Source organism: Sturnus vulgaris, chromosome 1 (assembly GCF_052056855.1).
Source record: "Sturnus vulgaris isolate bStuVul1 chromosome 1, bStuVul1.hap1, whole genome shotgun sequence".
Lineage (NCBI taxonomy): Eukaryota > Metazoa > Chordata > Aves > Passeriformes > Sturnidae > Sturnus > Sturnus vulgaris.
Genome location: NC_142243.1, coordinates 140,714,455 through 140,741,979, shown reverse-complemented (window position 1 = coordinate 140,741,979; position 27,525 = coordinate 140,714,455). Strand labels below are relative to the sequence as shown.

The 27,525-nt window shown below is 34.4% G+C and overlaps 1 protein-coding gene across 4 annotated transcripts in view; it reads left to right on the top strand.

Moving 5' to 3' along the window:
• Nucleotides 1-27,525, top strand: part of CSMD3 (CUB and Sushi multiple domains 3) — a 587,774-nt gene that overhangs the window by 179,107 nt on the left and 381,142 nt on the right. For all 4 annotated transcript variants that reach the window (XM_088178475.1, XM_014870085.2, XM_088178481.1 and 1 more), the window contains exon 5: nt 8,267-8,474. In XM_088178475.1, coding sequence (XP_088034601.1) covers nt 8,267-8,474 — 208 coding nt within the window. The remainder of the gene's footprint in view (nt 1-8,266; nt 8,475-27,525) is intronic.

Below are 27,525 nucleotides of genomic sequence, written 5' to 3'. Positions count from 1 at the left end.
AGTTGTAAAAATCAGCCACTACCAAGTTCATACTTTGATGTAATTTCTCTCTTGAAAAATAAAAAAACCTCAACAAAATCCATGAGATCCCTAATAATTTCTAAAATCTCAAGTATTATGTTATTTATCATCTGTCACATTTTCCATGCTTGGTTTAAAGACAAGACAAATTTTAAAGGCAAAATTACATTTATAAATCACAGTAAAAACCACTCTTCCTTGTAGGTATTAAAAAAATGAGAAAGAAAAAATAGTTGAATTTCAAGTTGATTAATTGACATATTTACCTCCAGGGTTTGTTTTTTTTTCCCTTTTCTTTGTTGAAGCAATCAATTTAAGTACTTTCTGCTTTCCTCTGTATTCCATTTGTAATGAATTTACTCATGCCTTCTGTCCCTCAGCAACTCAAACAGTAAATATCAGGGTTGAGAGCCATGAAATCTAAATGAGTATCTTAACACTGCAGAGCTTTTAATCTTTATTGTTTTACAAAGCAATAGGAAAAAGTTTGATCATCAAGAAATCTTTATATATTTTTCTGTTGTGCCTATATTGATACAAGGCCTGTCTAAATACTTTGATCTAAATTACCTTGGTTTGTAAGCAATAAAAACACTAATCCTTTCCCAAAGTTCATTTTTCTATGAGAAAAAGTTGCAATTTATTTATTTATTTATTTACTTATTTATTTATTATTGTTGGAAGCTAGCAGTGAAGACATGGTTTACTGATATATAGACTGGTTATTTTTGTTAAAAACTTGTTGTGAGTGAACTCAGCAAATTCAAGTCCTGGTTTACTAAAACAGAAAAATTTAAAAACAAATTATCTATGTATATTTTTAACCAAACATATAGGTAAGAGTTCAGGAGGCTGCATCTTTGTTGTTGTTGTTGTTGTTTGTTTGTTTCTTTTTTGTTTTGTTTTGTTTTTTGTGAAAAATAAGTATTGACTTTATGTGCCAAGATTTTAGTTGTGTTTAAATGCTTCCTTCCTTCTTTATAGAATAAAGAACAATAAATGAGACCTCTGTGCACCATTTACTAGAAAACAGTTACTTTTCTTATCAGTACAGGAGAGTCCAACTCTCCTAAATCTCACCCACAACATGATATTTCCTTGGAGAAAAAAGGGGCAAATCTGAGGATATCACTGGGCTTTAATTTATTGACAGGTAACATAAACGTTTGGTTACTGATTCAGGATCTGCGGGAAACAAGAAAAAGAAAAAAAAAAATAAACCCCTAAAAAAACCAACCAAACAAAAAACCCCAAAACAACAACAAAAAAAAAAACAAACCGAAGAAATCTTAAAACACTTGGAGAACAGAGATTTCTGCTGCCTTCACCTGGGCTCCATCTCTCCCCTCCCCTCGTTCCTGCTGCACCTCAACTTCAGGGGGACATCGACCAGCGGCGAGGGGACAGCGCCCACGGCTGCCCTTTGTCCCTCATCCCTTGCTGTGTCCTCACCTACTCGTGTCCTCCCTCGCTGTCCTTGGTGCCCTCCTGGCCCCACTGAGCCTCTCCCGCTGCCCTTGGTGCCCTCCTGGCCCCGCAGCCAGCCCCCAGCACTGGCTGGGCTGTGCCGGGCCCGGGCAGTGTGGGGTCGCCTTCATGGCTGGTCACCCCATGAGGCCTCCAGCCATGCACAGGCTATCTGCGTGTTGTAGAATTTCCCCCTGGCATAAGTAGTTTTTGTGGTTCTATCTCAAAGGTGGTGGCTGGGAAGGCAATTTATTCCGTTTAACTTATGTTCAAGCACCATTTAATCTCCTCACCTCTTTAGATACAGATGCATTACTTGATTTTTTAACTTTTTGCTGCCTGTCAAATCTGTATAAATTTTACTGATATACAGCACGAAAGTGCAAAGTGAGAGATTTGAGGATGTGAATCACGTCAGTTTATAGTCATCACTGAGTTTATTTGGAATTTAAAATCTGTGAGTTTTACAAATCAATACAGAAAATAAGACTTCCACTTGTCCTCAAGAACAGTTTTATGTCCCTCTACTCAAAAGCTGGATGAACTTTATGTAAGTCAAAGATGAAAAATTTTCTGCAAAGCTATCCTGAAAGATTTTCAGTTGATAGATGTTTGGCAATATTTATATTTCAATTTCTGAAATCTGTAAGATTTTCTCATGTATAAATTATGAGGAAGGCTGAAATTTTTTTCATTGCTATAGATTTGTAAAAAAAGTCGGCATATGAATGTTTCTCAGATATTATGTTTATATATATCTATCTTGCATTATATTTAGAGTTTTTAGAATGTATCAGAATATTATATAAAATAAATATGTGCATTACACTACAGAAACTGTTCTCTTTACTGTACAGACCCATTCTTCTATCCTCTGACTCTAAACATTTCATTATTGAGACTAAATCGAAGAGCTAGTTTTTATTTAGTAGAGCAAGATCTTGCTAACCTAATGAGAAGGTCTTTGACCCATGTCCACTGGGTTTTTGTGGTTGGTTACCAAAGCTTCAAGGTTTATTGAGGAACACCGGATCAGACCGAGTACACACAGAACAGACTGATAAGAGATTTTCTTGCACTCCTTTTGATGAAGAGAGGTGATGAGAAACAGCTCTCAAGTGTCAATAGGCAAGCAAATGGGGCATGGGAAGCCCAAGAATTGCAACTTCACATGTGATCAGAGATCAATGACATCATTAAGATCGCTGAGCCATAGCAAAACAGTCGGCAGTGCTCAAGTTCTGCGATAGACATACACAGACTCTCCAAGAGAAGTGGTCAGGAGACAAAAAGAGTGCCTTGGTTTTTAAGACAAGTGTCTGCTAGGGAAGGCAGGAGCCTCCCTTGGATTGGAGAATGTAAGCCCCTCCCTCAGATTTATTATATTATTGAAATTAAGGGGCTCTCAGGCAAAGATATGAGGATAGGAATAACAGTTCTTTGCTAGTTTGTAAAGGCAAACAACAACAACAACTATGGAATTAATAACAAACAGAACCAGGGACCCCGTGACCCTTCTCGGCCGAGACAGGAAAGGAGGGAGGAGAGGCTTTGCTTCACAAAGCCCTGGGGCAGTCCATCCCGGTGCCCCTGCAGGACTCTGAAGACCACTGAGCTGGAACGGCAGGAATGAGCAAAAGATCCCGGATTTATGGGCGAGATGTGTCACAGGAGTCCATGGCAGTTGTTGGAACTGCGGGACGTCCCGGCAGGGCAGGGTGCGGGGCTGCAGAGCGGAGAAACTCAGAAAAATGCCGAAGGAGTGGCGGGGATGGGGCAGCGGTGACACGGATCCCAGCAGGGCAGGGACAGAGGGCTCAGAATTCCCGGGAACACGAGCAGATGGGGATAGGTCCCTCTTTTAGTGAGGTAGATGCTAACAAGGTCCCAGGTCAGTGGCTGCTCTCAAGAGCAGAGGCTTGCCCCACAGAAGAGGAAGAAAAAGAAGAAACTTCAGGCTGGGTTAAGGTGAATTCCTTTTCCCAAGCAGCAGCAGTTCTGAGCATCCTTCCCCGGAGCCGCAGAGCGAGGGAGCGAGCAGCTGTCCCGGCCCTGCTTTTACCTGGGCCCAGCCAACCCTTTGTTTTCTCACGTACCCAAAAGTACCAGCAGTCAGCGCATCCCAGCAACTCATGGGAAAAATTCTATGGATAAGGAGGAACAAAAGAAAAGAAACCTAATGCCCAACAAGGAGTAAGTGCTTGTGCAAAGGAGGAAGCAAAGGGAACTGGGGTTGCCTATGGAGCTTCCTGAAGATATTTTTGTGCCTATGTAATCTATTACCGTGCTCATTAGCAAGTTTCATAATCAGACTATAATACTACAGACTTTTAAAACTGAGCCTAAATTTTTAAGGTGCTTTTCACTTCAGCCTGCATAGTTTCTATTCTGCTGATTGTAGCACAGCCAATGAAGAAACAGAATAAGAGACTGAATTGAAGCTGCCTTTTTTTTTTTTTGAAGGCAGTATAGGATGTGCAGAAAATTTAGCTGTTTAGTTCTATAAATATCTAGATAGATAAGATGATGAGATACATTGTGTACCAGATTGAAACTTGATCTACCATGCAATCTCATTGAATTCTCAATGAAATCCACAAATTTGCATGTCCTATAAATCACTGATGGCATTGCCTGTCTTTGATCATCCATTTTATTGAAATTTACGGTTCAATATTTATGTAACATCATTGTGAATATCACTGAAAGATACAAAAATAAGCAGAAAATTAAATAAGTCAACGAGAGAAATATTTTTTTCAAAATTTATTATGAAAAATGAGCAGTGAACAGCAAACCAGGAAGGAAAATTAAAAAAAAAAAATGTTATGAAATCAGATTTCACTAGAGATTATTTGAACATGGACACATTTCACTTTTTTTTTTTTTTTTAATGGGCATTTACTCATAAGATTGTAAGTGAGAAAAAGGAGAGAAAAACTGCAGGTATTTATGAATGTAAATAGAAACAATCTATTGCCACAAAAAGAAAAACAAAAACCAAACCCCCAAAACATTACTTTCATAATCATCACTCATCATAATATCAATGATACTCCCTCTGCACAAGGGCCCTTATGCATATTCAAGCAGAGATCTTAATTTGAATTCGTAATACCTTGAAAAGCTTTTTAATGCCAAGTCCCCTTTTGCATATCACTTTGAAAAATCTTCCCCTTTCAGCATATGGTTAAGATCAGAGAAATATGTTAAGAAAAATGACATCTTGGCAGTAAGTGTATTTTTTGCATTTATGCCTTCATATCACATTTGCAAGATTGTTATTGGATAAAATTTCCTAGTACATGACAAAATCAATTTAATTTGAAAGTATGGAGTACGAATCTTAAAAGTAGATTTTTAAATATAACAGTATTAGCTGTGTATTTGTAATTGAACAATGTCAGATTCTATCAAATCTTAACTGAAGTGTTGTCTTCTTGCAATTTCTCTGAATGTTTTTGTTCATATTTGATAACTAGAAATTAAAGGATAGAGATGTACACAATTCTTTCAAGTCATCTAGGTGCTTAACCACTGTTTAGCTACTATATTTTGATTGCAGTGATTGTAGTGTGTATTGTGTGTGGGAACATGCAGCACACACATACAACCTAAACTACATCCTTAAACCCTCTTGTCAACCAACAAACAGATAAATATTTCCTCATTAACTGCTATCTTCCATCCTATCACAGACAGATATTTTCCCATTTCATGGACTTCATCCACCCCTCCAGATGTTCAAAGATAGGCCACGGTTTGGGATCCATTCATCAGCATGGGTGCCTATGGCAGGAGAAGCAGAACATTTGATGATTGGGCACCAACACCAGCCAGACCCTGGTCACTGCCACACTGTCCTTGCTCCTCACAAAATTCACTCTTCATTGTTTAATGTTATTCCTGCTGCTTTGCTCCTTGCCACATAAAACTTGCAGCATAGTTTTTTTTTCCCCCAAGATTAAATAAATGTCCTGGAGGCAAAGGCAGTGTTTCCCCATCCTACTCCTTTAGCCACCAGGTATACTGTGGTCCTTGAGCAAAAACAATCCCATGAATGGACTTGTCTTTCCCATGGGAAAAGGAGCTTAAGGCACTTAAATGTCTTTGAGGACTCCTACCTTGGTAGTTTGTTAGAGGCGATTCAGAAAGTTACAGAAAGGCAGGGAAAGAGAATATCGTGGATCTGTACTAAAATCACAGCAAAGCTTATTTTTTCTCTCTTCCTTGTTCAATCTCCTTGTGAGGCTTGTTGCACATTGATGAAGATCAACCACTGTTATTCTTCCTAAATGTTCTCACAGCAGTTATTCTTTTATTTGCAACATTTCATAGGTGACATCTAAGAAATCATGCTGCTTCAATTGCGATAGAAATAAGGGTGCTAAAAGCAGGTTGCACAAGATACAATTACTAAATTTTCTTTTATTTGTCAGGGACTTGTGCACTATGAAGTTAGTGGTAGAACTTCTGTCAACAGTGTTTGTCAATTTACTTGAGGATTAAATCTTTTTTTACACTGTCTTCACAACTTAAGGCACCAAACATTTGCATAGGCATAATGTTTTTCAGTCTTCTCACAGATGGGTGCTTTTACCTATGGAGATCTGATTGCAAGACTTGAACCAAGCAAATGATATTTTAGGTGGAGGAAAATGACATCTGAGTACAGTAATTCTGTTATTTATTGTTCTAATGCTTGCAGTACACTAAGATGATATCCAGTGTGGTTTTGGTTATATATGCAACACTCAAATGTAGATAATATTAATTGTATTTGTAGCAAATTAGCTACATGAATCAGAATAAAAACCATGATGATTTGTTGGGGCCATTTTTCTGAAGGTAGAAAAATCACACTTTGGAAAAGTCACTAAACAGCTATGGCTCAGAATAAAGGGCACACTCGTTGATACTGTTTATATTTTTAAACAGTGCCACACTAATTTTTTAAGTTTTGATATACTATAACAACATTGTTAGTAAACAGTTTGTTGTATTTCTAGGAATTAAGATATGTTTCTCTGCAATTCATTTGTGAAGAGCAAAGCATGAGTTCTGCAATACTGTAGGAAAGTTTGCTACTGTAAACTAAGAATTTAAAATTATTTATCTGAATATCTATAATGCATGTAAACATTATATTCATATTATTTTTAGATAGATATTTATTATTCCTTTCACAATATGGGGCCAGAACCTGTGATGTGATAAGGCTTCTTAGTTTTATTATATTTAATGGATTCAAAGTGCTCTGGCTAATTAATAAGAATAAATTTAAGATACGTTTTTACTTTAGTAAAAGTTAGTTAGTTTTTTGTTTGATTGGTTTTTTGTTTGGTTGTTTTGATTTTTTTTTTTCATCTGGCCATGGAATAATTTAGTAGAATTTTTGAGAAAAAACCTGGTATTTTAAACTCCTAAACTGCTGTAATAAAGATTCATGATTTTTTTTCTTTCTGTTAGAAGTGAGCAATTATGTGTGTCAGAATTCTTTAAACTTTTTGTTCTGTGAATCTATACTCCTTAAAGTTGCTTTTTTTCTATCTCTATCATTAATTTTTCATCAGTATTGACTAGGTTTTCAGACTCTGGGGCAAGTTTTATTCATGCTAGCACTCTAATTGAGCAGAAACAAAAATTACTTTTCAAATATGCTTCAAACATTTGGGTAATAAACTGAATAAGTAATGCAATATGGTCTTTCCATTCAAGTTATTTGAAAAATGTTTCCATTTTTGAAAGAAAAAGCACTAAATTTCCAACTCATTTTAGTAACTCACAGAAATATTTGTAACACAAGATCCTCAAAAATATTTTTATTAGGCATATATATGCTTTTAATAAAGAAGATACAGAACATCAATAATCTGAGAGTTGTTTCATCATGGAAAAAGGTCTTTTAGAACTGATATTGGAAATATCCAATGTTCACCAGATATAACCAGCATAAGATCACATGCTAAAAAATAGAGTAATTCTGGTTTCAAAGTCATTGTCAAAAAAGAAAAAGGCATAGTGATAATTGGTCAAATAGTTTCATAGCCATTCATATGTGTCATAGTTATGATTTGCCAATTTAAAAACATGAAAAATGTTTTCCTATGGGAAAATTGTAAATATTTTAGCTATTAAAACTTATTACTCTGATGTAAACATCTTAAAGTGTGAAAGCACCTTGCATCTGGCATTAAGAAATCATTCATGAATGGCTTTGGTTTGAAAATTGATCACTTGTTTGAAAATTATTTCTCAAAAATAAACCTAATGACTAGATACTCACTAAAATAAAACATGACTATAAAATTAGTATATAATGGGTAAAATTCTCATGCTTCTTTTTTCAGTATAATGTGACTGTTGCACATCACGTCAGACTGTTTATGGTGGGGATTAAACTCGATTTATGAAAAAAAATTTGGTTAAAGCAAAAGAGGAAATGGTGATATTTTTGCATGCTATTGTAAAGTGAATGAAACAATGCTAATCCAGATTTATAATTATTAATAAATAGTAGATTATAAAAATACATGCTGAGGCAAGTATAAAAATCCTTAAGTAATTGTTACGTGAAGCAATTGCTTTTTTAACACCTTAATTTTGGAGCAACATTCCAAGTCAAACATATTAAAAAGTCTTAAGCAATTGTTCACCTAAACAGTAATGAATTTCTATTCTCAGCAAGAAACTATGCATATTTCTATTCTCAGCAAGAAACTATGCATTTTTAAAGGGTGATTTTAATTGTGGTTTTTTTTTTTTTTTTTTTTTACAGCTGAGGATGCTTGTGGAGGAACGATGAGAGGATCAAGTGGGATCATCTCGAGCCCCAACTTTCCTAATGAATATCATAATAACGCAGATTGCACATGGACAATTGTGGCAGAGCCTGGTGATACTATCTCACTCATATTTACAGACTTCCAAATGGAAGAAAAATATGATTATTTGGAAATAGAAGGTTCTGAACCACCTACAATAGGGTAAGTAAAATATTGCAATTTTAATGTGATAAAAAAGAAAAAGATGATCAAATGTGAAAATACAGCTTTTTGTTTCTATTCCTTTTGTGAATATGTCGTCTTGCTAAAAAAAACCCTCACAGTAACAATTGTGACCATGGCATATATGTTGATATTCCAAATATAACCGTGAAATGGTTTTTAACTATATTCTGAAGATGTAGCGTGAAGATGAAGGGGATTGTAGACTCATTTGCTTCATTGTCTATGTATCTAACCATTTAACAATTATGTATGTATTTAGAAACAGAATAGAATGGAATGGACTGTTGTACTGGTAAGGATTGGTGAAGCCTGCAGAGAGTTTCATAATGTCAGAAAGTGAATGTCATGGAGGCTTTCAGCACAGAGCTAGGGGGAATTAGCACAGGCCACACCTGTTGGTCATGGATTGTCTCTGAAGGAGTTTCTGTACAGAGAACTGTATGCATGATCTCTAAATAATGAATGTTTGGTGATACACTTAGCTAGAAATATCCATCCTGATCTGTGAGATAAAACACCCTGAGCTGAGTAGTCACAGTACGTTTTGGCTCTTGTTTTACTCCAAGTATAGCAGAGAGTTGAAGGAGAGTTTATGACTGTTTGTTAACTTCACAGTAGGAACAATATTTTTGCTAGTCTGACTTCTGTAATTCTTAATCTCAGTGTAGATCCATTATGCAGATGTTGTAACACAAGTATAAGAAATAAAATAGTAAATAACCTCTTTCTTTGATCTTTCAAGATCAAATCCAGTTAAATAGGAAAAATAAATTATGCATTCTGTGGTTTCTGGTCTGATAGTTTTATGGTAACGCAACATCACACTACTCAAGAAATATGTCAATGTAACAAATCCTTGTGTTTGTTTTGTTGGTTTAAATATGCTGTTGATTCACAGAAAAGAAGTTGTATACAAACCCATAAATCACAGTTATGGTCTCCAGTAAAATCTCAATCTCTCAACTAGCTCATAAAGCTTTATAGAGTTTCTGTATGACAGACAGAAGCATGTGAAAAACACATGATATGAGTGGTTGGCTAGATACATTAAGGTCAATAGAGTCTTGTTTTCTTCATATCAGTATAAACTCCCTCCAAATACATCATAGACCAAATAAAATTATTTTGATTTTATGATAAGATCTAATAAATAAATAGTAGATTATTTTAAAATTATTTTAAATTTTAGATTATTTCATTTTAATAGTAGATTATTTTTAAAAGCATCAGACTAGGTTTCTATAAGTGTTGCTTATAAGTAATATATTTTTACTGCTTCAGGGTGTAATAAAAGTCTATAAGTCTAAGCTTTAGCAAATAATATTTTATAATTTGAGTTAATTTATACTGCCACCTACATAGTTAATTACCTGTATTAGAATATTACTTAATTGCCATTGAATTTTTCAAGACCTTAAACTGAAATCTTTTGAACTAGCTGTCAGCTAAAATAAATTTTAAATAATAATTTATAATAATTAGTGAGGTAACACCAAAGACGTACAGACTTTATGAATCACTTGAATAGCTAAATGTGCATTCGATTTTTCTTGAATCTGTTTCATTTATAAGCTTCAAACATGATTTCATTTTTTGTTCTCCAAATACAAGACTGTATTCAAATGATATAAGAAGATTACTTTATATATGGAAATTCCCATTATCTGTTTATAAAACATAAAAATTTACAATGCTAATTTAATAATTGCTCATGTGGAGAAACAGATTGAGAGCATATTCTTTTTTTAGCTTGTCATTTATATTCCCTAAATTGGACTGATGTGTTCAATTATGGAAAAGTATCCCCCCATATGTTGGGAAAAACAGCTTTGGAAAGCTTAATTAACAGCAATTTGTTAATTAGATTTAGAGTGGTAATACTATATATGCCCTTAGACTATAGCTAATCTAAAAGTAAACCCAGGTCCTTTATCTTTCATTCAGAAAAAAAAAAAAAACAACAAAACCTAATTTTCAAAATTACTAAAAAACTTACTGGTTGATCTGGATAATAAATATCACTATAAAATAATTTCTTAGAAAATTTGGTGCTTTATGTGACTATTACATCAATTGATTTAAAAAAAAACCAAAAACTTTTCTTCTGCACATCTACTGAAAGTGAATAAGATCTAGTGAATTGTTCCTTTTTGTCTACCAAAAACCAGGCTGTGCCAAACGAATACACAAGTTGACAGCTGTTCTTCCGCCATATTTGGAGATCTTGGTTGTTAATTAGTATTTCCTGACTCTTAATCCCATTTTACTAGTGCTATAAAAGAACAAAATTATAAATAGAACTTATAAGAAATATTACTGAAGAATATACTAACTAGTGGTAATTAAAGTGAGGGTGAGCAGGCAGATAATATCTATTATGGAAAAGGATATTATCTGGGTTTTTTTTTTTTTTTTTTTTTTTTTTTGTTTTTTTTTTTTTTTTTTTTTTGTGAGGAAAATGCAGTTATCCATGTTAGATATGTACATGGTCACTTTTATTGCCAGTTCGGTTACAATAAAAATTAGCCTTTAGGAGGCATTTAAAAATTAAGTGTACCGTTATGACAACCTTCAACAGACACATGCATTGATAAAAGATTCTCAATCAGATCTTTTTAACAAAACGGTTATTTTATTTATCCAGTGCCTGAACAGGTTAGATTTATTTTCAGTCAGTGTACTTGATTAAATAACACTCATATCAAAGGCTACAGAGGAAAATCTCTGCCTCATGTAAATGTCTCAGCACAGGGATATAAAATCACACCTCGACAGTACAAGTACCAATGAAAGTAATAATATATTGAAGGAAAAAAAGCAAAACAGACAAAAAAACCAGAGATTCTCATAAGAAGAGATTAAATTGGAGGAAAAAAAAAATCACCTCAAGGCCAGCATTTATTTTCTTGAAAAATCACTTCAAATTAGAAAGTGGCAGGTATAATAGTCTCTTTTTCAGTAATGCAGACTGTTGAAACTGCTTTAGATAATTATTACTGTTTTCTCACTAATACATAGTTTTTAAATCTGTGTTTAATGCTCAGAGGAAGGACTCAGAAAGGTAAGGTTTATGAGTAATATGATTTTAATAATTATGCTAAGAGCCCCAGATGAGAAAGTTTGTAATCTAATAACAGTTGAATTTAAATTTAAATAATAGTAGCAAAATTGATACTGCTTATCATAGGAAAAATAATTTCAGACTGTTGTGGTTGTAGTCAAATAGCTAGAAAATTTTATTCAATTAACAGAGCAAGCAAAGTGCAGTCATAAAAACCTCCTGTAATTATCAGAGTATTTGTTTACTGATCGTGGATAGAATTTTTTTATTGGATTTAATTGCAAAACAAACAAACAAACAAACAAACAAACCACAAACAAACAAACAAAAAAAATCACAAACAGATGAACGAAAAGGAAGTCACTGCAAAAAGCAGCCAAGTTTTGGAGTGCCTAAATCCTTTTCTTCTAAAACAGGGAACAGAAGGTAACAGAGATAATGCTTAACTGTGGAACAGGGAGAGCAGAAAATCAGGAATAGGAGGAATACCAATGCTAAAAATATTGTCTGGTTTGAGCCTTTTATTATCCGTCCATTGTGTGTTATCATTTTTATCTTTTTCTGAAGGACTGAGAACAAAAATGAAGTTCTTTGCTTTCTTGGAAACAAAAGCTTTCCATAGAAACCAGGTATTTCTGTCCTTTACTGTTTGCTTCTGTGATTTAATTTTTTGCTTGGTGATTCAGCATTTCACCTGTGGCATTTCCATGAGGTCATTTGGAACCCTCCAAGAAGCACAACGCATTCTGTAATGTGTAGGGTTCAGGCACAGTGATAGTGTTGAGGAGGAAAATTTGTTGCAGTGACTGTGGAGGTTAATGACATGTTTTTCATCGTTCTATTGTGTGATTCTATCTGGCAATCATCATCAATCATCAAAGGACTTTGAAACTGGTTTTATATCTGGTACTCTCAAAATTCTTACTGAATTATGAGAAATATTTGAATCTAAGAGATGAATAAGATATCAAATAATATGTTTAAGAGTAGAGGCAAAGGCTTCTCATGTTATTTTGCACTATTCATTCTTTTATGTTTCTGAAGAAATAGAAGGCCCTTCCATAGTGAGGACTCTGTTTTGATGGGGTTTTCGGCATTCATTTCTCAGGTTGTAGTTCAAAGTGCAGTCACAAACGTGCCTCAAATTTTGCAAGCAGAATAGACACATATAAATATGAGTTATATGATGAAAATCTGTCACTTATGGGTAGAGAACTTGAAGTCTGTGCTCCTTATAAGAGTTACTTTGTGGCATTTAGATTCAGTGCTTAGTAAAAGGAGAATGTGACTTTAAGAAATTGTCATATCCATGGAAATACAAATCAACCACAGGTGTAAATCCAGAGTTTAATCCTGGAATTCAATATGTTATGTATGTGTCCATATAACCAGGTTGTAAGGAAACAAGACAGAATGACAAAACCTTTAAAGCAGGATAAGTCAGCATGGAAGAGAGCTTGGCAGCTGCCTTGTCCAATCTACTGCTGAAAGCTGACTCAGCTGTCAGGTGAGGCAAAGTTGCTCAGGACTTTTTCCAAACATGGAGTCTAAACAACCTATGTGGACAATTTTCTTTATGTCTTGACTGTCCTCATGGGAGGAAACGCTTTTCCATTTTTTTCCTAATTTAGAAATCATTGTTCTCAGTCAGAATCAACATAAAAGAACTTGTTAGTATCAATTATCTCTTTGAGGTCCAAACAACTCCTGTGTTCTCTTTCTTATGGTTAAGCAGTAGTATCATCTTTCTACTGTGCTAGTGAGCAGGAAACACAAGAGTTGAAGAGAAGAGCGAGGCACAAAGGGAGGGGAATACTGTTTCTTCAAGGAATAGAAACAACTTTATTGTGAAAATAAAGCCTAATCTGTTTTCTTCTCAGATATGTTATTCAACTTATATGTTGAATAACAGTACCCATGTAAAGATCTACTTTTTTTGGACCTTTTTACATTAGGTAAACTGAAAGACAGAAACTTCACAGAGTTATTTGATTTCCTTTATATTTTTTTCTAATGTATCCTTGATTTAATGCATTCTTGTGATGGCATGAATTATTTTATTTTGATTAACACACACAATGTCAGGAAGACGGTATTTGGTTGTTGTTGCAAAAGGTGGTTAAAAGCACTTCTTTTGAGGAAACTTTTCTGAAGCTGCTCCTTATTTCTTCCCTTTCCTAAATTCAGGAGTACTGCAAAAGGAAACATTTGTAAGACTTCTCTGAAATTGCATGTTTTCATTATTCTGATAGTACTTTTTAATATGCATGAAGTTATTCTTATTTGGAGTCAAACAGATATTCACCAGCAGTTATCAAATGAGCAGTTATACATTGGATGAGCTTTTTACATATATTTTTCTCAACAGAGATAGGAATATATTATTTCACAGTCTTATCAACATACAGAAACAAACTGAAAAACAGTTCTCTTGAATCTTTATATGCAAGAACAGTACTCTGGTTTTCCCACATTCCTCTTAGACAAAGATTTACTGACTGCTGCTTTTCTGCTACCATGTGTCACTTTAATCCTCCTTTGATGAAACAGCCCAGAGTGCTTCCAGTATGGCTGATTTGTAACTCTGTTTGGTAGAAACTTTAGCTAAACTTTGTAGAAAACTTAGGTAAATAATAGTCTAAACCTGGGGGATTTTGTTAATGAGTACTCAGTGTAACAAAAAAAAAAAAAAAAAAAAAAAAAAAAAAGTAGCAAAGAAAATCAGAAGTCCTTTACAACAGATTTGGGGAATAAAATAGAGGTAGGAAGATGGCTTGATGATTTAACAGGGAGCACTTTCAGTGTGCTTACTCCAGCAGAATACTGCACTTGTTTTGATGTGGTCATTCACTGTAGTCTCAGGATGGCAATTGTTGGAGTAAGGGAGACATTGCTCTTGTCTTGACTGAAACACCAGCAGCTGAACTCGTAAGTTGTATGCTGCGTGAGCTGTATGGTGGGGGAAAGTGTATTAGGATAGCATAAATCTTAAAACAAGGCAGGGAAGAAACAAAACAACAAACCCAAACCCCAAAGAACAACTAAACTGCAAAACATATAATTTTTTCATTTGTCATTCCAGAGTAATTAAAACTTCACATTTTCTTCTCATATGTTCTGAGTCCTTGCAATGTTTACTGTATTCAGCAGAGTAAGTGGTATGTTGTGGGAGAACAGTGATCCCTAAAGAGATAATCTCAAATCACTCTCATTTCTAGATTCTGAATTAAAAATTTTAGTGTATTTTGTACATTGAATAAACTACATACATTCATAATTCCATCTTTTATGTCTCAGGATACAACAGTGTCCTGGTTTAGGGCAAATTTGGGGGAAAACCTCCAGAAGGAGCCCCCAGAAAGCAAACCCCCACGACTCCTCCCCCCCACCACCGGGTTCGGGAAGAATTTCCTCAGAGAGGAGTGGAGAAAAACCTGTTTATTTAATAAGCGAAACACTCCCCAGCACAAAAAAAACCACAACACCAGATGACAAAAAGCTTTTTCACCGCTCTGAATGGATGACAAACTCAGAAAGTCTCTCCTGCGAGTGGTCGCCCAGTTATCAGTCTCTGTCTCTGGGGGATGACTGCTGCAGGTGACAGAATGCAGACTCCCGGTGTTTCTTGGTGTTTTGGTGTTTCCCAGGTCCCCGTCCGGAACAGGTTCAGATGGTATTCAGGAAAGGAAGAGGGAAAAAAAAAAAAAAAGAAAACAAAAAAAAAAGAAAAAAACACCAACAAAAAAGAAAAACAGTCCAGAGGAAAAATTGGACTACCTAGCTGAACTAACTAATAAGCAAAGCAAGAAAAGTAGGAGCAAAAGCGAGCAAGCAAGTGAGCAAGGCAGCAAGCAAGCAAAGCCAAACCTCTCCTAAACACTGACCATCGGGGAGGTGAGCCGGCTGATAACAAGACAAAACAAACCTTCACTTTCAGAGTCAGTCCTGAAAGCACAGGACATAATACCAAGCACAAACAGAACACACGATTGGAGATACAAGCACCATAACGTCACCCCAGGACAAGCAGTAAAAGTATATTTTGAATACATGAATGAAATCCTTTGCATTCATTAATAGGTTCTGACAAGATAAAACATTATTTATATGGGACATACAGGCTGATCATAATTTTACAAACGGATGCTTCTTTTTGTGATTTTCCATCTGTTTTGTGTGTGAATATGCTATTAGGATATTTAGGGTACAAATTCACTTGCAAAATGAACCAGGGACTAAAACAAACAATTAAGCATCCTTTGAATCTGTTAATGCAATTCTATTGTATTAAGTATCAACACAATGTCCAACTAGTAACAGAACAATTTTTTATAATTGTGTGCCATCCAATATACAGGTGACTTTGATAATCCTTAAATTTCTAGCCATGACCTAACAGTCAGTAAAAAATTAAACTAAACCAGTCATGTAGATTTACTGTATGTTTATTTCTTCTGCATGCAGTAGGTCATGGAAAATTTTACTGTTAAGGTGATCATGCATTGGAATAGGTTGTCCAGGGAGGTGGTGGTGTCCCCATCCCAGCTGGCGTGTAAGAGATATATGATCTGACACTGGGTGATATAATCTAGTGATTTAGGGGGTTAGAGTGGTAGTGCTGGGTAGCTGGTTGAACATTTTGACCTTAAAGTTCTCCTAATCTTGATCATTCTCTGATTAAGTGATTTCACCTGACATTATCTACTGCTTAATCATAATGAATGATAAGAAATAAACCATACTTTCAATGACAGCTTTATTTAGTTTTGTGAAGTTTTATTTAGTTTTGTGAAGCTTTTTTGTAGTCAATTACTTTTCTATCCTCTATTAAAAGCTTATTAATGAATATATATCTTTATTAAGTGAACTCCATTCTTCTTTCTTTGCTAAGTAGGCTTTTTGGTTATTTCTGTGAGAGTCCATAAGTAAGTTGTTGGCAGGTTCACATCTCTCCATCAGCCTTTTCAATATCCAGACTAGTGTCTTTGAATCTGCAGAAAAATTACCTACTGCCATAGTACATACTCTTTCTTCCTGAAGCATATAACACAGGTTTTGACATCTTTCATATGGGCATATTGCACAGCTGCAAAAATTCTTTTCCCTATTTTTTTTTTTTATGTCAGAGGAAAAACTCATCATCTCTATTTTCTGAGCAAGAATGTGCTGTCCTGAATGTCCTAAGGGAAGTTAAGGGTGAGGTGAAGGACTGTTTGAATAAAGCTTATTTTCTGTTTAGTAACTGACGCTATGCCTTTTAAGAAAAAGAATCAAAACTGAAGTTTCCAATCTTTTAACTAAACTTTCCAATCCTGTATAACTTATAGAATCTGAGATCCAATCCCAAAATCTTTGCTTGTTTGTGTTTTGGTTATTTTTTGAGGTACGTGTTTTCCAGAGAGTTAATTATAAAAGGGGAATTCTGTGATGAGGTGGAATTAAGGAAGTGCTACAGTGCTGAATGCAATTTAAAGCAGAGTTCAGCTCCTATGGGAGAGAAATGAGAGATGATTATAACAGAAGCAAAGGCTAACAGTCCTTAGAGTATTATTCTTTCATTTAGCTTTGAATTACAATGAATCTACTAGCAAGACCTTTACCACCAGCTGTTAATAGATTTAAACTAGGTAGCTGAAAGTTAAGTGTATACTGAAAAATTCATTACCTATGAAGCTACAGCTTTGCTAGATGTGCTGGAAATTATTTTTATTACTATACTCTGTGCATCAGACATATACAGATATAAATTGAAGTGTTACAGAAATGTTGCTGTTCCATCTGGTTTTGGTGATTTTGAACACAGTTTCCCCAGAACTGTGAAGTAGAGCAGCAGATTTTATTATTCTATTCTATAAAGATTTCATATAAATAAAGCTTAAATTGTTAAACTTGTAATTTCAAGTGTGCCTTGTTTAAAAGTGATGCAACTTGATTTAAATAAAAGTCTGATCTATTTTCCTCTTAGTTTGTGTAAAGCTTGATATTGATGCAGGAAAAGGGTAAAAAAATTGACCTGGTGGTTTCAATAGCCTAGCTCAGTTTACACAGTGAAGTCCAGATTACTCTGTAACACATCCTGTATTACTGATCTCTGATTTTCCTTTGGGTTCACCTGGAAACATGGGACATAGATTTAAACTTTAGTGGCTCATAATTAATGTCAGGAGTATCTGTTGAATATTCTCTTGAATATATATTGAATGAAAAGAAATCTAGGGACAAACACTGTGAACTGAAGTAAGTTTACAACTCAACCTGAGAGAAATCAGAGTTCAGCGTAAGATGCCATTGGAGAGAACAGTATTCAGCCAGCTAAATAATTGGTATTTTTTGGGTTCTAAATCAAACAGACAAAAAGGAAAGCGCTGTATAAAATATCAGGTATATATTTTTGGTTTCATTGAGCTAAGCAAAACTAAAAATTATATAATGTATCCTTTGGTATTATATTTTAATATATATCTGAACCTAAAAAAAAGAAAGGGAAAGACTAGTGCTGCCAACATTGAATGTTGATGTAGAAGAGCAAGGCATTCTTTGTATTCTAAAAAATTGAAAAATAGATACATGTAAAATACTATTTGATGAAAAGGAGGATTTGATTTATGTGGAAATTGGTTGAAAGAGCAGAATGGCATTATATAAGCATACTAAGATGTTTCTTTTTTGTGCAAAAGAAAAGTATTTGTCTAAAAATATGAAGGATTAAGGCAGTTTGAATGGAATTTTATTACTGTTTATGGACAAATGGACATCAGTACTAAAGAAAAGGACATCAGGCCTTAAAAAACTTACCAAAAACACTTTAAAGAATAAGGGGTTAATATAATCCACAGGAGATCTGGCAGTAAGTGGAAGTGAATATATCAAGTACATAATAACAGGCTATCCTATTTCAAAAGAAAGATATAGATCACAGTAAGAGACCTTTAAAGCTCCCGGTGCAGTCATAAAGATATACAGAGCAGAAAGAAATTTTGCAAAAGGTGAGAAAACCACATGACTAATGAATAAAAGCATAAAATACTAAGGAGCTTTTAGAATACAGTTAAGAAAGGCTATCACAGTTGCTGAATTACAATTGCCAAAGGTTATAAAAGGCAATGATGAAGTGAATTTGTAACTACATTACAGGGAAAGAGAAAACAGGAAAAATTGGTTCCTCAGTGAAAAAAAACAGAGGGCAAAAAAAAGGACACCTGGGAAGTTGTAATAAAGACAGTTAGCTCTGAACCATGCATAAATAATGTGATGAAAAATTACTGAATGAAAAAATTTAATTTTTTTTACTAAACAATTTTTTATTACAAACTAGCAGAAAAATGACTCGGTGTTGTCTGTAAATATGTGGTGTACTTAATTGGGAAAAGGCACACAATGAAGTGTTACTGGTTAGTCTCTGGAAGTCATGTTGTGTTGCATCTTAAATGGATGAGATCTAGACCTGTTAATGTTAAATACTTTTGCAATATCTCTGATAGTGGAAGAACAATTATACATGAATATCAATAATGGCAATTTGGAGGGTTACAGGCTTTTTAAAGGACAGCAATATGCTTCAAGATAATGCTGATAAATCAAAGTGAACTTGAACATATGAAATTTACTTCAGAGAAATACAAAATACTGTAGACGAAAGAAGGCATAGGAGTAAATGTCAAATAAGGAATAAAGACCCAGTCAGAGGACTAATCAAGAAAACACAAAACAAATAAATATTCATAAGAAAAATTATTGAACAATGTGTCCTTATTTGCATGTGCTTTTATGTGTGCAAAAGTAAATTGTTTTTATGGTATATGTCCTGCATGTATACAGTCACACAACTTTCATAAGTTGCAGATAGGATTAATAAAGATGCTGGAAAAGGTTGAATCCTTATTTAGCTGAAAAAAATTCTGCACTGACATTCATTTTCAAATATTAAGTATATTTGCTATTTATGCAGCCCTTAAAACTGCATTAGCAGTTAAGAGAAATCTTTCCATGTTTCCTAATGAGGTATTTCCTAATATGTCTTGATAAAATAAATTTTAAAAAAATTAAACAGTATTAAATCATCACTTGATGTTGTTCCTCGGTTGGCCCAACATTTGTTTGGTGTGTCATGCTAGGATGGGTATTAAGGGTTGGGACTGAAGAATACTGGCACAGTTGTGAAGCTCAAGTTTGCTTTCACCTGCCCATGTCTGGTTAACTTTCTAATAATTACATTCTTAGAAGCCAATACTTTAAAGGTCAGTCTTAATTTATAGCAAATTAGTGACTTACTATCTTTTATTGGTTATTAGATCTGAGTTTCTGCAAACTTTTCAACTCATATTTTTCAGGAGAGTTGCTCAGGGTGCTCAGATAACATTTTCTCATTACCACTAATATCAGTAAAGTCATCATATAAGAATTTAATAGATTATGGACTCTGATACAAGATATTTTAAAACTGATTTTGTCTTCGTACTGCATAATTTAGAATATATCACTTTCCAATCAAATGTCATGGAAAAGGTTTTATTTTGGCAACTTCAATTTTTGCAGCTATATTTTATTCATGTGGTAAAGTAAATAAAAATCATTATTGTAAAGCACACTTATTTAAAATCTGCTCCAGTCCGAAAAATCTGCATAATGAGCTCAACTAGAGTACCAGAATTTCCTGGAGTAGTAAGATATTTCATTCTAAAACCACAGAACATTGGTAAATTTTATAAACTTTGTTTTTGATCTCTACAAAAGCCTTCATGTGTATTAGCCAATATATATTAATATATATATATATTAGTCAATATAGCAATTCAATTTATTTTAAATTAATGGAATTACTTAATATATAGACTAATATTGGAAGAGAATAATGTAAATACTACAATAAATATTTTTTGTTCCATGTAAAAGCCAACAGTATTAAGCTGGTCTACTTGGTTCATTTTTTGTGGCAGAGGGAGAGGTAAAGATGTTAGGATTAAGAACAAGTTATGTTTGCTTTTAGAACAATGAAAATATTGCTTTTACTTTATAAGGAACAAGCATTTATTTAAAATGGTTTTTATGTCTCTTTCAGCTGTAAATAGAAGACTTTTGAATCCAAGGAGTTTTTCAAGTAATGCAGATTGATATAGCAAAATCAATTTGAAGTATTTCCAATTATCAACGACCTTTTTTTTTAATAATATTAATTACCCCCCATTAAACAGTACACTATGGGATTTTATAGTATTGTGGAGAATCTTATACATTCTTCTTATTTAATAATTTGTTGTTGCATCATATTTTTAGACATTTATTGCTCTTAAATCTTCAGTACAGCCTCTGTTAATGGAGAGTGTGATTCTTTTTTTTTTTTTAGTTAAATAACAAATATTCATTTTGGAAACGTGGTGTCAAATCATGGAGAGATGAAAATGCTGTGTCATGGTTTGTTCACCGGCTGATTTACTGTGATCAGCAGGTGGATAGCAGTCAGACCCATCCAGTATCCCAAACTGTATTCTCATCTCTGAGAGTAACATTTATTTTTTGGAAAAAAAAAAATTAAATTATTATTTTATACACACCAATGTATTAAGAATTGACATAAATAATTTTTACACTTATACATGCTTATGCTTCAACTTAAGAAACAAAAATTCCTGGTCTCATTTTCCATAAGATTTGAGACAAATGTTGCTTTTTAAAATTCTTTGTATAATATTTCTTTTTCTAAAAGATATTAAACACACTGAAGCACTATGTCCTTGTGTTTTTCTGGATATCTTAGCATAAGTAAACTGAATAATCAATAGTATATCAATACTAAAGTTTGGTGAATCCTTTTCAACATGATCTGTTGTAAATCATATAGTTTGGCCCAGACTTTCTTTACACACCCACACCAGTTCATGTTTATCTACAGGGTTCAGTTCAGTGTCATATCAGCCTATGCCTAGAATTGGAAGCAGTACAGTTCTAACAATAAGAATCCTTGCTCAGTGTAAATATTCATGCTGTAGAGTGCATGAATATCTGAATGATTTTTCAATTTGAAACACACGAGTGTTTTATCTCCAGCGGTTAGCTATGTGGTGAAGGGCTGGAGTGCTCACTCATTTGGCATCTGATATCCACATTGTGTGCTCTCCAGTGGTTCAAACTGTAAAGCAGATGTGTGATGTGCAGAACTCACATTTAATGAGGTGCTTGGTGCTGACTTGAATATCTCAGAGGTGTTGCTGTGGATTGTCTAGACATGCCAGTAATCTACAGAATTTATACAGAATAAAAGAGGTTGTTGGTTCTTAATAAAGAACAGAAGACACAATTTCAGTTACTAGTCTCAGAGGTCAGTAGGAAAGGCATTGTTTTTGAATGAGAGAAACAACTCTTCTAATTTTTAAGATTCTATATGTGTTTCACAGATACAAGGTTTAATGCCAGAAAGAACCTCTCCTGTAAACGAAAGGCATGGGCATTTCATTTGTATTTCTGTGATAATTAAAAAAAAAAAAAATAACCAGTCTTCCCTTAAAAGTCCTAAGTGATTAAAACACCCAGCTCTTCATTTTTTTTATTTTTTATTTTTTTATCTGCTCTGATAATTACTAGCCATTGTTGCAAAACTAGGGGAAAAATACACTTTGTATGTGTTTATCATTGGCTTCAGATGCTGGTATTTTCATGTCTTTGTGAGGTTATAGCAAGAGACCTTCAGTGTTTTTTACACTACTTTTCTCTGGACAGCTTGCCTCCTCACTGTCTTCACACAAGCTGCAGGGGAAGCTTCTCCAGCACCCAGGGCACCAGCTCTCCTTCTTCAGTGCCTTGGTGTCTGCAGAGCTGCTTTGCTCACATACTCTCACTCTCTTCCAGCTGTGGTTGTGCAGCAGTTTTTCCCTCTTCTAAATATGTCATTCCAGAGGTGTTACCGCTGTTGTTGGTGGACTCATCCTTGGCCCTCCGTGGATCCATCTTGCAGCAAACTGGCACGTGTTCTGGTGGACATAGGGCAAGCTCCTAGCACTTCTCACAAAAGCCATGCCTTCTACCAAAACTTTGCCACTCAAATCCAATACGATTCTCCAAGTTTCACAGTCTCTCTTACAAGAGCCTCCTTTGACAAGATCCCCAAAGGGAACCAGTTTAGATTAATAAATCTCACCTATTCATACAAGCAGAAACAAGTCATCTATTCTTAATGGTTCACTTTGGAGATATTTTTATTAGGAGCAATCAAACTAGGAAATAGTCTAAAATCTTGTAAAGTATAGAGTAATTTCTCTCAAAATGAGGTTTTCTGAGTGCATGCTGATACTACTTGCCCAGTCCCCTTCTTCCTTTTTAATTCTTTTCTAATAGGCCTAAATGTGAGCTATCACATCCCTTCTTACTCAGATAATTTCAAAGCTTTGGTCCTTAGTTTTAAAGGCACTTTGTTGCTTATATGTTTGTGAAGCAAAAGTGATGGTGTATGATAGCCACATTTAATTTTATTACAACATTAAACATTCTCCATACAAAAAAAGTGAGAAATGTTTCTCTAAATACAGTCAGAGAACTTTTAAATATGAATGTTACAAATAGAGTGAAGAGAAATATGGTCAAGTACACAGAATAACAGTAAATTCATAGTGTCGTTTAAAGGACATAAATTGTCATAGAAATATATCATATATGTCAAATATGTCATGTCTTACGGATACATAGAAGGGAGAAAAGTCACTACCAATAAATATAATCAATTAAAAAATTTAAATATCTAATGTGATAAATCCAGTAGAATTAGAAGGAGACAAAATGTTGGCTATATAGAAGAAAGTTCTTGCACAATATAAAGCTAAACAAAATATTAATCCACCTTCCATAGAAGGTGGAAGCTAAGGTGAATGGTTCTGTGAGTAATCTACATGGATTCCTTGACTACAATTGCATTTTAAATTATGTGGTAAAATTAGCCTCTCCTGGCAGATTTCGGTAACTACCTTGATACATTTTCAAAGGGAAGAAAAAGGAAGAAGTGAAGTCTCAGAAAAAGGTCACCTGTAGTTTGAATTGAAATATTTAATGTTTATCCCCTTACTTTGTATTGATGAGTTGTTCTTTAAAGGAATTTCAGGACTGTCTTATTATCACCCTTAAAAGATGAAATACAATAACTGACTCAGACTTAAAATGACAGCATTTCAATTTTTTATTCTAATGTTAAGGAACAACTCTTTTAAGATATTTTGATGTAATATCTAAATAGGAGCAACTAGAGTGGCAGATACTTAGGAAAACTCAGTTGAGAAGTACTTTCTCTTATAAGACCCATGGGGTTCTTAATTTTGCTGCAGAGTGGGAGTACTTTCACTTATATTTTAAAGTTTTTCTCCATCTAGAGCTACATGCCAATTTCCCTTTATGCGCTACAGAAAATAGAATTAAAGTCTTTTACCATTTTGACCACTGCAAACCTATATGAGGTTTTCATTTTAACTACTTTAGTTACATGAAATACTAAGGATTATGGGAAGAAGCTAGATGAGAATTGGCTTAATGGATAAATACTCTTTCCTTCCTATTTGTAGTGCCTCCAAATTTCCTTAGTGTGTATCTGGCCATATTGATAGCAACTGATAAGTCAGTAAATACGACTTTTGCCTTATTACTGGGAGCCTTGTACGGCCCTTGATCTGACAGATGAATTCTCTTAGAACTCTTCTGCAATGTCTTGACCTGAGTTATTTTTATCCTTTCTTTGTTTACTGGTCAAGTGACTCTATGAATATCATGTATACCAAAGGTTTGAGAACTCTAAGCAGTTGATGTGCAACGTGATGGACACCTATAATAATTGGATCTTGAGAAGGCTGGGAACTAATGAGAAAGAACAAAGATTCTGTTTAGGAATAAACACATAGCCAAGGATGACTTAAGAGTGAAGAAGGAGAGTTGTATCATGATGATCTCAGGATACTGGTCATACAATCATAGTGATGTGGGTTGGAAGGACCCTAAAGATGATCTAGTTCCAATCTCTCTGCTGTGGCAGGGACATTGTCCACTAGACCAAGTTACTTGCATTCCCATCCAGCCTGGCCAGCCTGGCCATGAGCACTCCCAGGGATTAGGTACCCACAGTTTCTGGTAACATGGTCCGGTGCTTCATCATCCTTACAGTAAAAAATTTCTTCCTAAGTCTGATCTAAACACACTCTCTTTTAGTTTAATACCACTTTCCTTGTCATGACCTTGTCAAAATTCCTTTCAAGCTTTCTTGTAGGCTCCTCTCAGGTACTGAAGGACAACAGTTAAGTCTCCGGGGAGTCTTTCCTTCTCTAGGCTGAGAAACATCAATTCTCTCAGCCATTCTTCATAATTTTCACGCAGCCCCTCTGTACTTTGATTTATGTCCTTATTGTGCTGGGCAATCCAGAGCTGGATGCAGTATTTCAGGTGGGGCCTTACCAGAGTACACTAGAAAGGCAGAATGATTTGCAATACAAATTTTTCCCTTCTATTTGAGAAAGAATGAGTGCTGATCTCAGGATGTAGAGGGACACTGAAAATTTTAACAGAACACAGGAGAAAATAAAATAGAATTAGAATGAATTAGAATTAGAATTAGAATTAGAATTAGAATTAGAATTAGAATTAGAATTAGAATTAGAATTAGAATTAGAATAATTTATTTAAATAAAGAAGTTGCTGGTAGTATTAATGAGATTTTCAATATTTAGGCTGTTAGTGTGTTAAAGGATTAATTGGACTAATAATAATTTTGACATTGGGCTATTCTTTTCTATACCAACAAGATTTTGTGTTTAAAAAATACTATTGCAGAACTTCAAATTGTAGGGCAAGTGTAATACTTTTGAGTTTTTAGTTTGGTTCATTTATTGACATTTATCAGAAAAAAATCAAATCCAAGATCCTTCCCCTATTCAGGCAATACTTGTAAGTATAAAAATTTGTTCTGTAGAATTGAAAAGAAAATAGCCAGTTCAGAAATTGAATACACCAACATTTTAAAAGAGGTAAATTATATAAGCCTCTCACAGGTAATGGTCCCAGTTATTCAGTTTGACTGTTACCCAAAAAGTTGCATACAAGTTATATTCAATTTAGTTTTATTTAGATTAGCTGTGAAAGCAGGGGAAAGAAACGTGCAGGATTCCAAGGAAAACACTCAGATAGTCACATTCATCTTTATACATGTCCAGGGTCCTCTACTCTCCAGCCAAGGCCCTCAGATTTGGGATCCTTGAAAGAGACATTTTGATTTAACATGTGCAAGAAAAACAAAATCCTAGGACAGTTCTTGGTGTCCACCTTATCGTAGCTCCTGGGCCAGCAGGATCAGAGCCTTGATGGGAGGCCTAAGCAGCCCAGCCTGCACCAGGTGCAGGTGAATCTTCCCAGTGGTGCCTCCAGACTCCTCTGCCTCTGCTCTTTATTGACTGCCCTGAGCTTGGTCTCATTAATGGCACCAAGGAGCTGCTTGTGCAACTCATCACAGCTTGTGTGTTAGAACGACCCATGTATTACCCACCATGTGCAGCCCAGGTGTAGTTAATGTGTATTTATATTGTTTCTATGATCTGCTCAGGGACATTGAGTTGTAAAGTGCAAGGTCACTTTGTATATAAGGTATTTGCATCACATTTATGAAAAATGACTCCTTTTAAGACCCTGACATCTATATGAAAATCAACAGCTTGTCCTAGGCCTATAGGCAATCAGGACACACCACTGTCCATCAGTGGTATTTACTTATGTCACAAAGACTAGATTACATGTATCATGAGCTAACAGTTGTATATTTAGAAGGTTCCTTTCCTCAGATGTTATTATTCTGTCTAGTCAAAGATTAATTGAAAAACTTTGAAATAGGAACATCTGGCTTTATAGTATGCAATCAACTTCTGAATTTACTAACTATTTCTTAATCTTGGCACTTTTCAACATTTCAACATTCATATCCACAGTACTATAAACTTTCATTAATCATCACTTGGACTTTTATTCAGTCCTTAATGATCATATGCAGGCTTCTCATGGAGTTGCTTTATATGACAGTAAATCTACTCTAAAATGTAACTTTTTCCAGCATTGGAAAGGGAAGACAAAGCTTTCATATATTTCAACACTGACATTTTTAAAACAAAGACTTTTTTTCAGTCTTTCAGACATCATAATATACTTGACAAAAAGAGTCAAAGGGTGAATTATTTTTATCCATCTAGATGAATTACTCTAGAATTAATCAGTAGATTATTAAAGTACTTTACAGAACAAGTATTTTTTTCAAGGTTAAATAACATAGAACTTTTATTTCCTCCTCTCCCTAAACACTTGCTTATTTAAGTTATTTCTTTTTTTTTTCTTTTATAAATCAGAAACCAATGATTGCAGTGAAGTTTCAATCTAAACCCTTAGTTTAGTTCTAAATAGCTCATGAGTCTAAATTTGAAGAGTGATAATTTACTGGTCTAAAAATAAAAACCTGCTTTTTGTCATTAATTTGGCTACAGTTCTGAGATATGGAAACAACAATTAATATAATATCAAACTTGTGAGTGTCTTCATTCTCAAATACAAAAAATGCTCAGTCCTGCTATAAATACTACTGGGACTGACCATAAGAATTAGATCTTTTACTAACTTCAAAACCACTTAAAACTTGGGTTACATATGACCCTCAAAATTCTAGTAGAGTTTTAGCATTTTTCCTTTACTTTTCTAATGAATATTTACTGTTGAGAAGGAGCTTGCTTTAGGAAGAGACTTTTTCTTCTTACCTCTTTAAAGACTGAATTATGACCATTAAATTTCTCATTGGAATGATGTATTCTGTCTTTCCTTGAGACTGGACATTGGACTATGGCAATGCAGAAGAATAACTCAATCCTCTTCTTTTTTCATTTCCTTTATTTATATGCTTCTTTTATTTCCAAGTTAATCTTTCTCTTCCTGCGTTATTTTTGTTTTCATCATTTGAAGTCTCATCTGGGA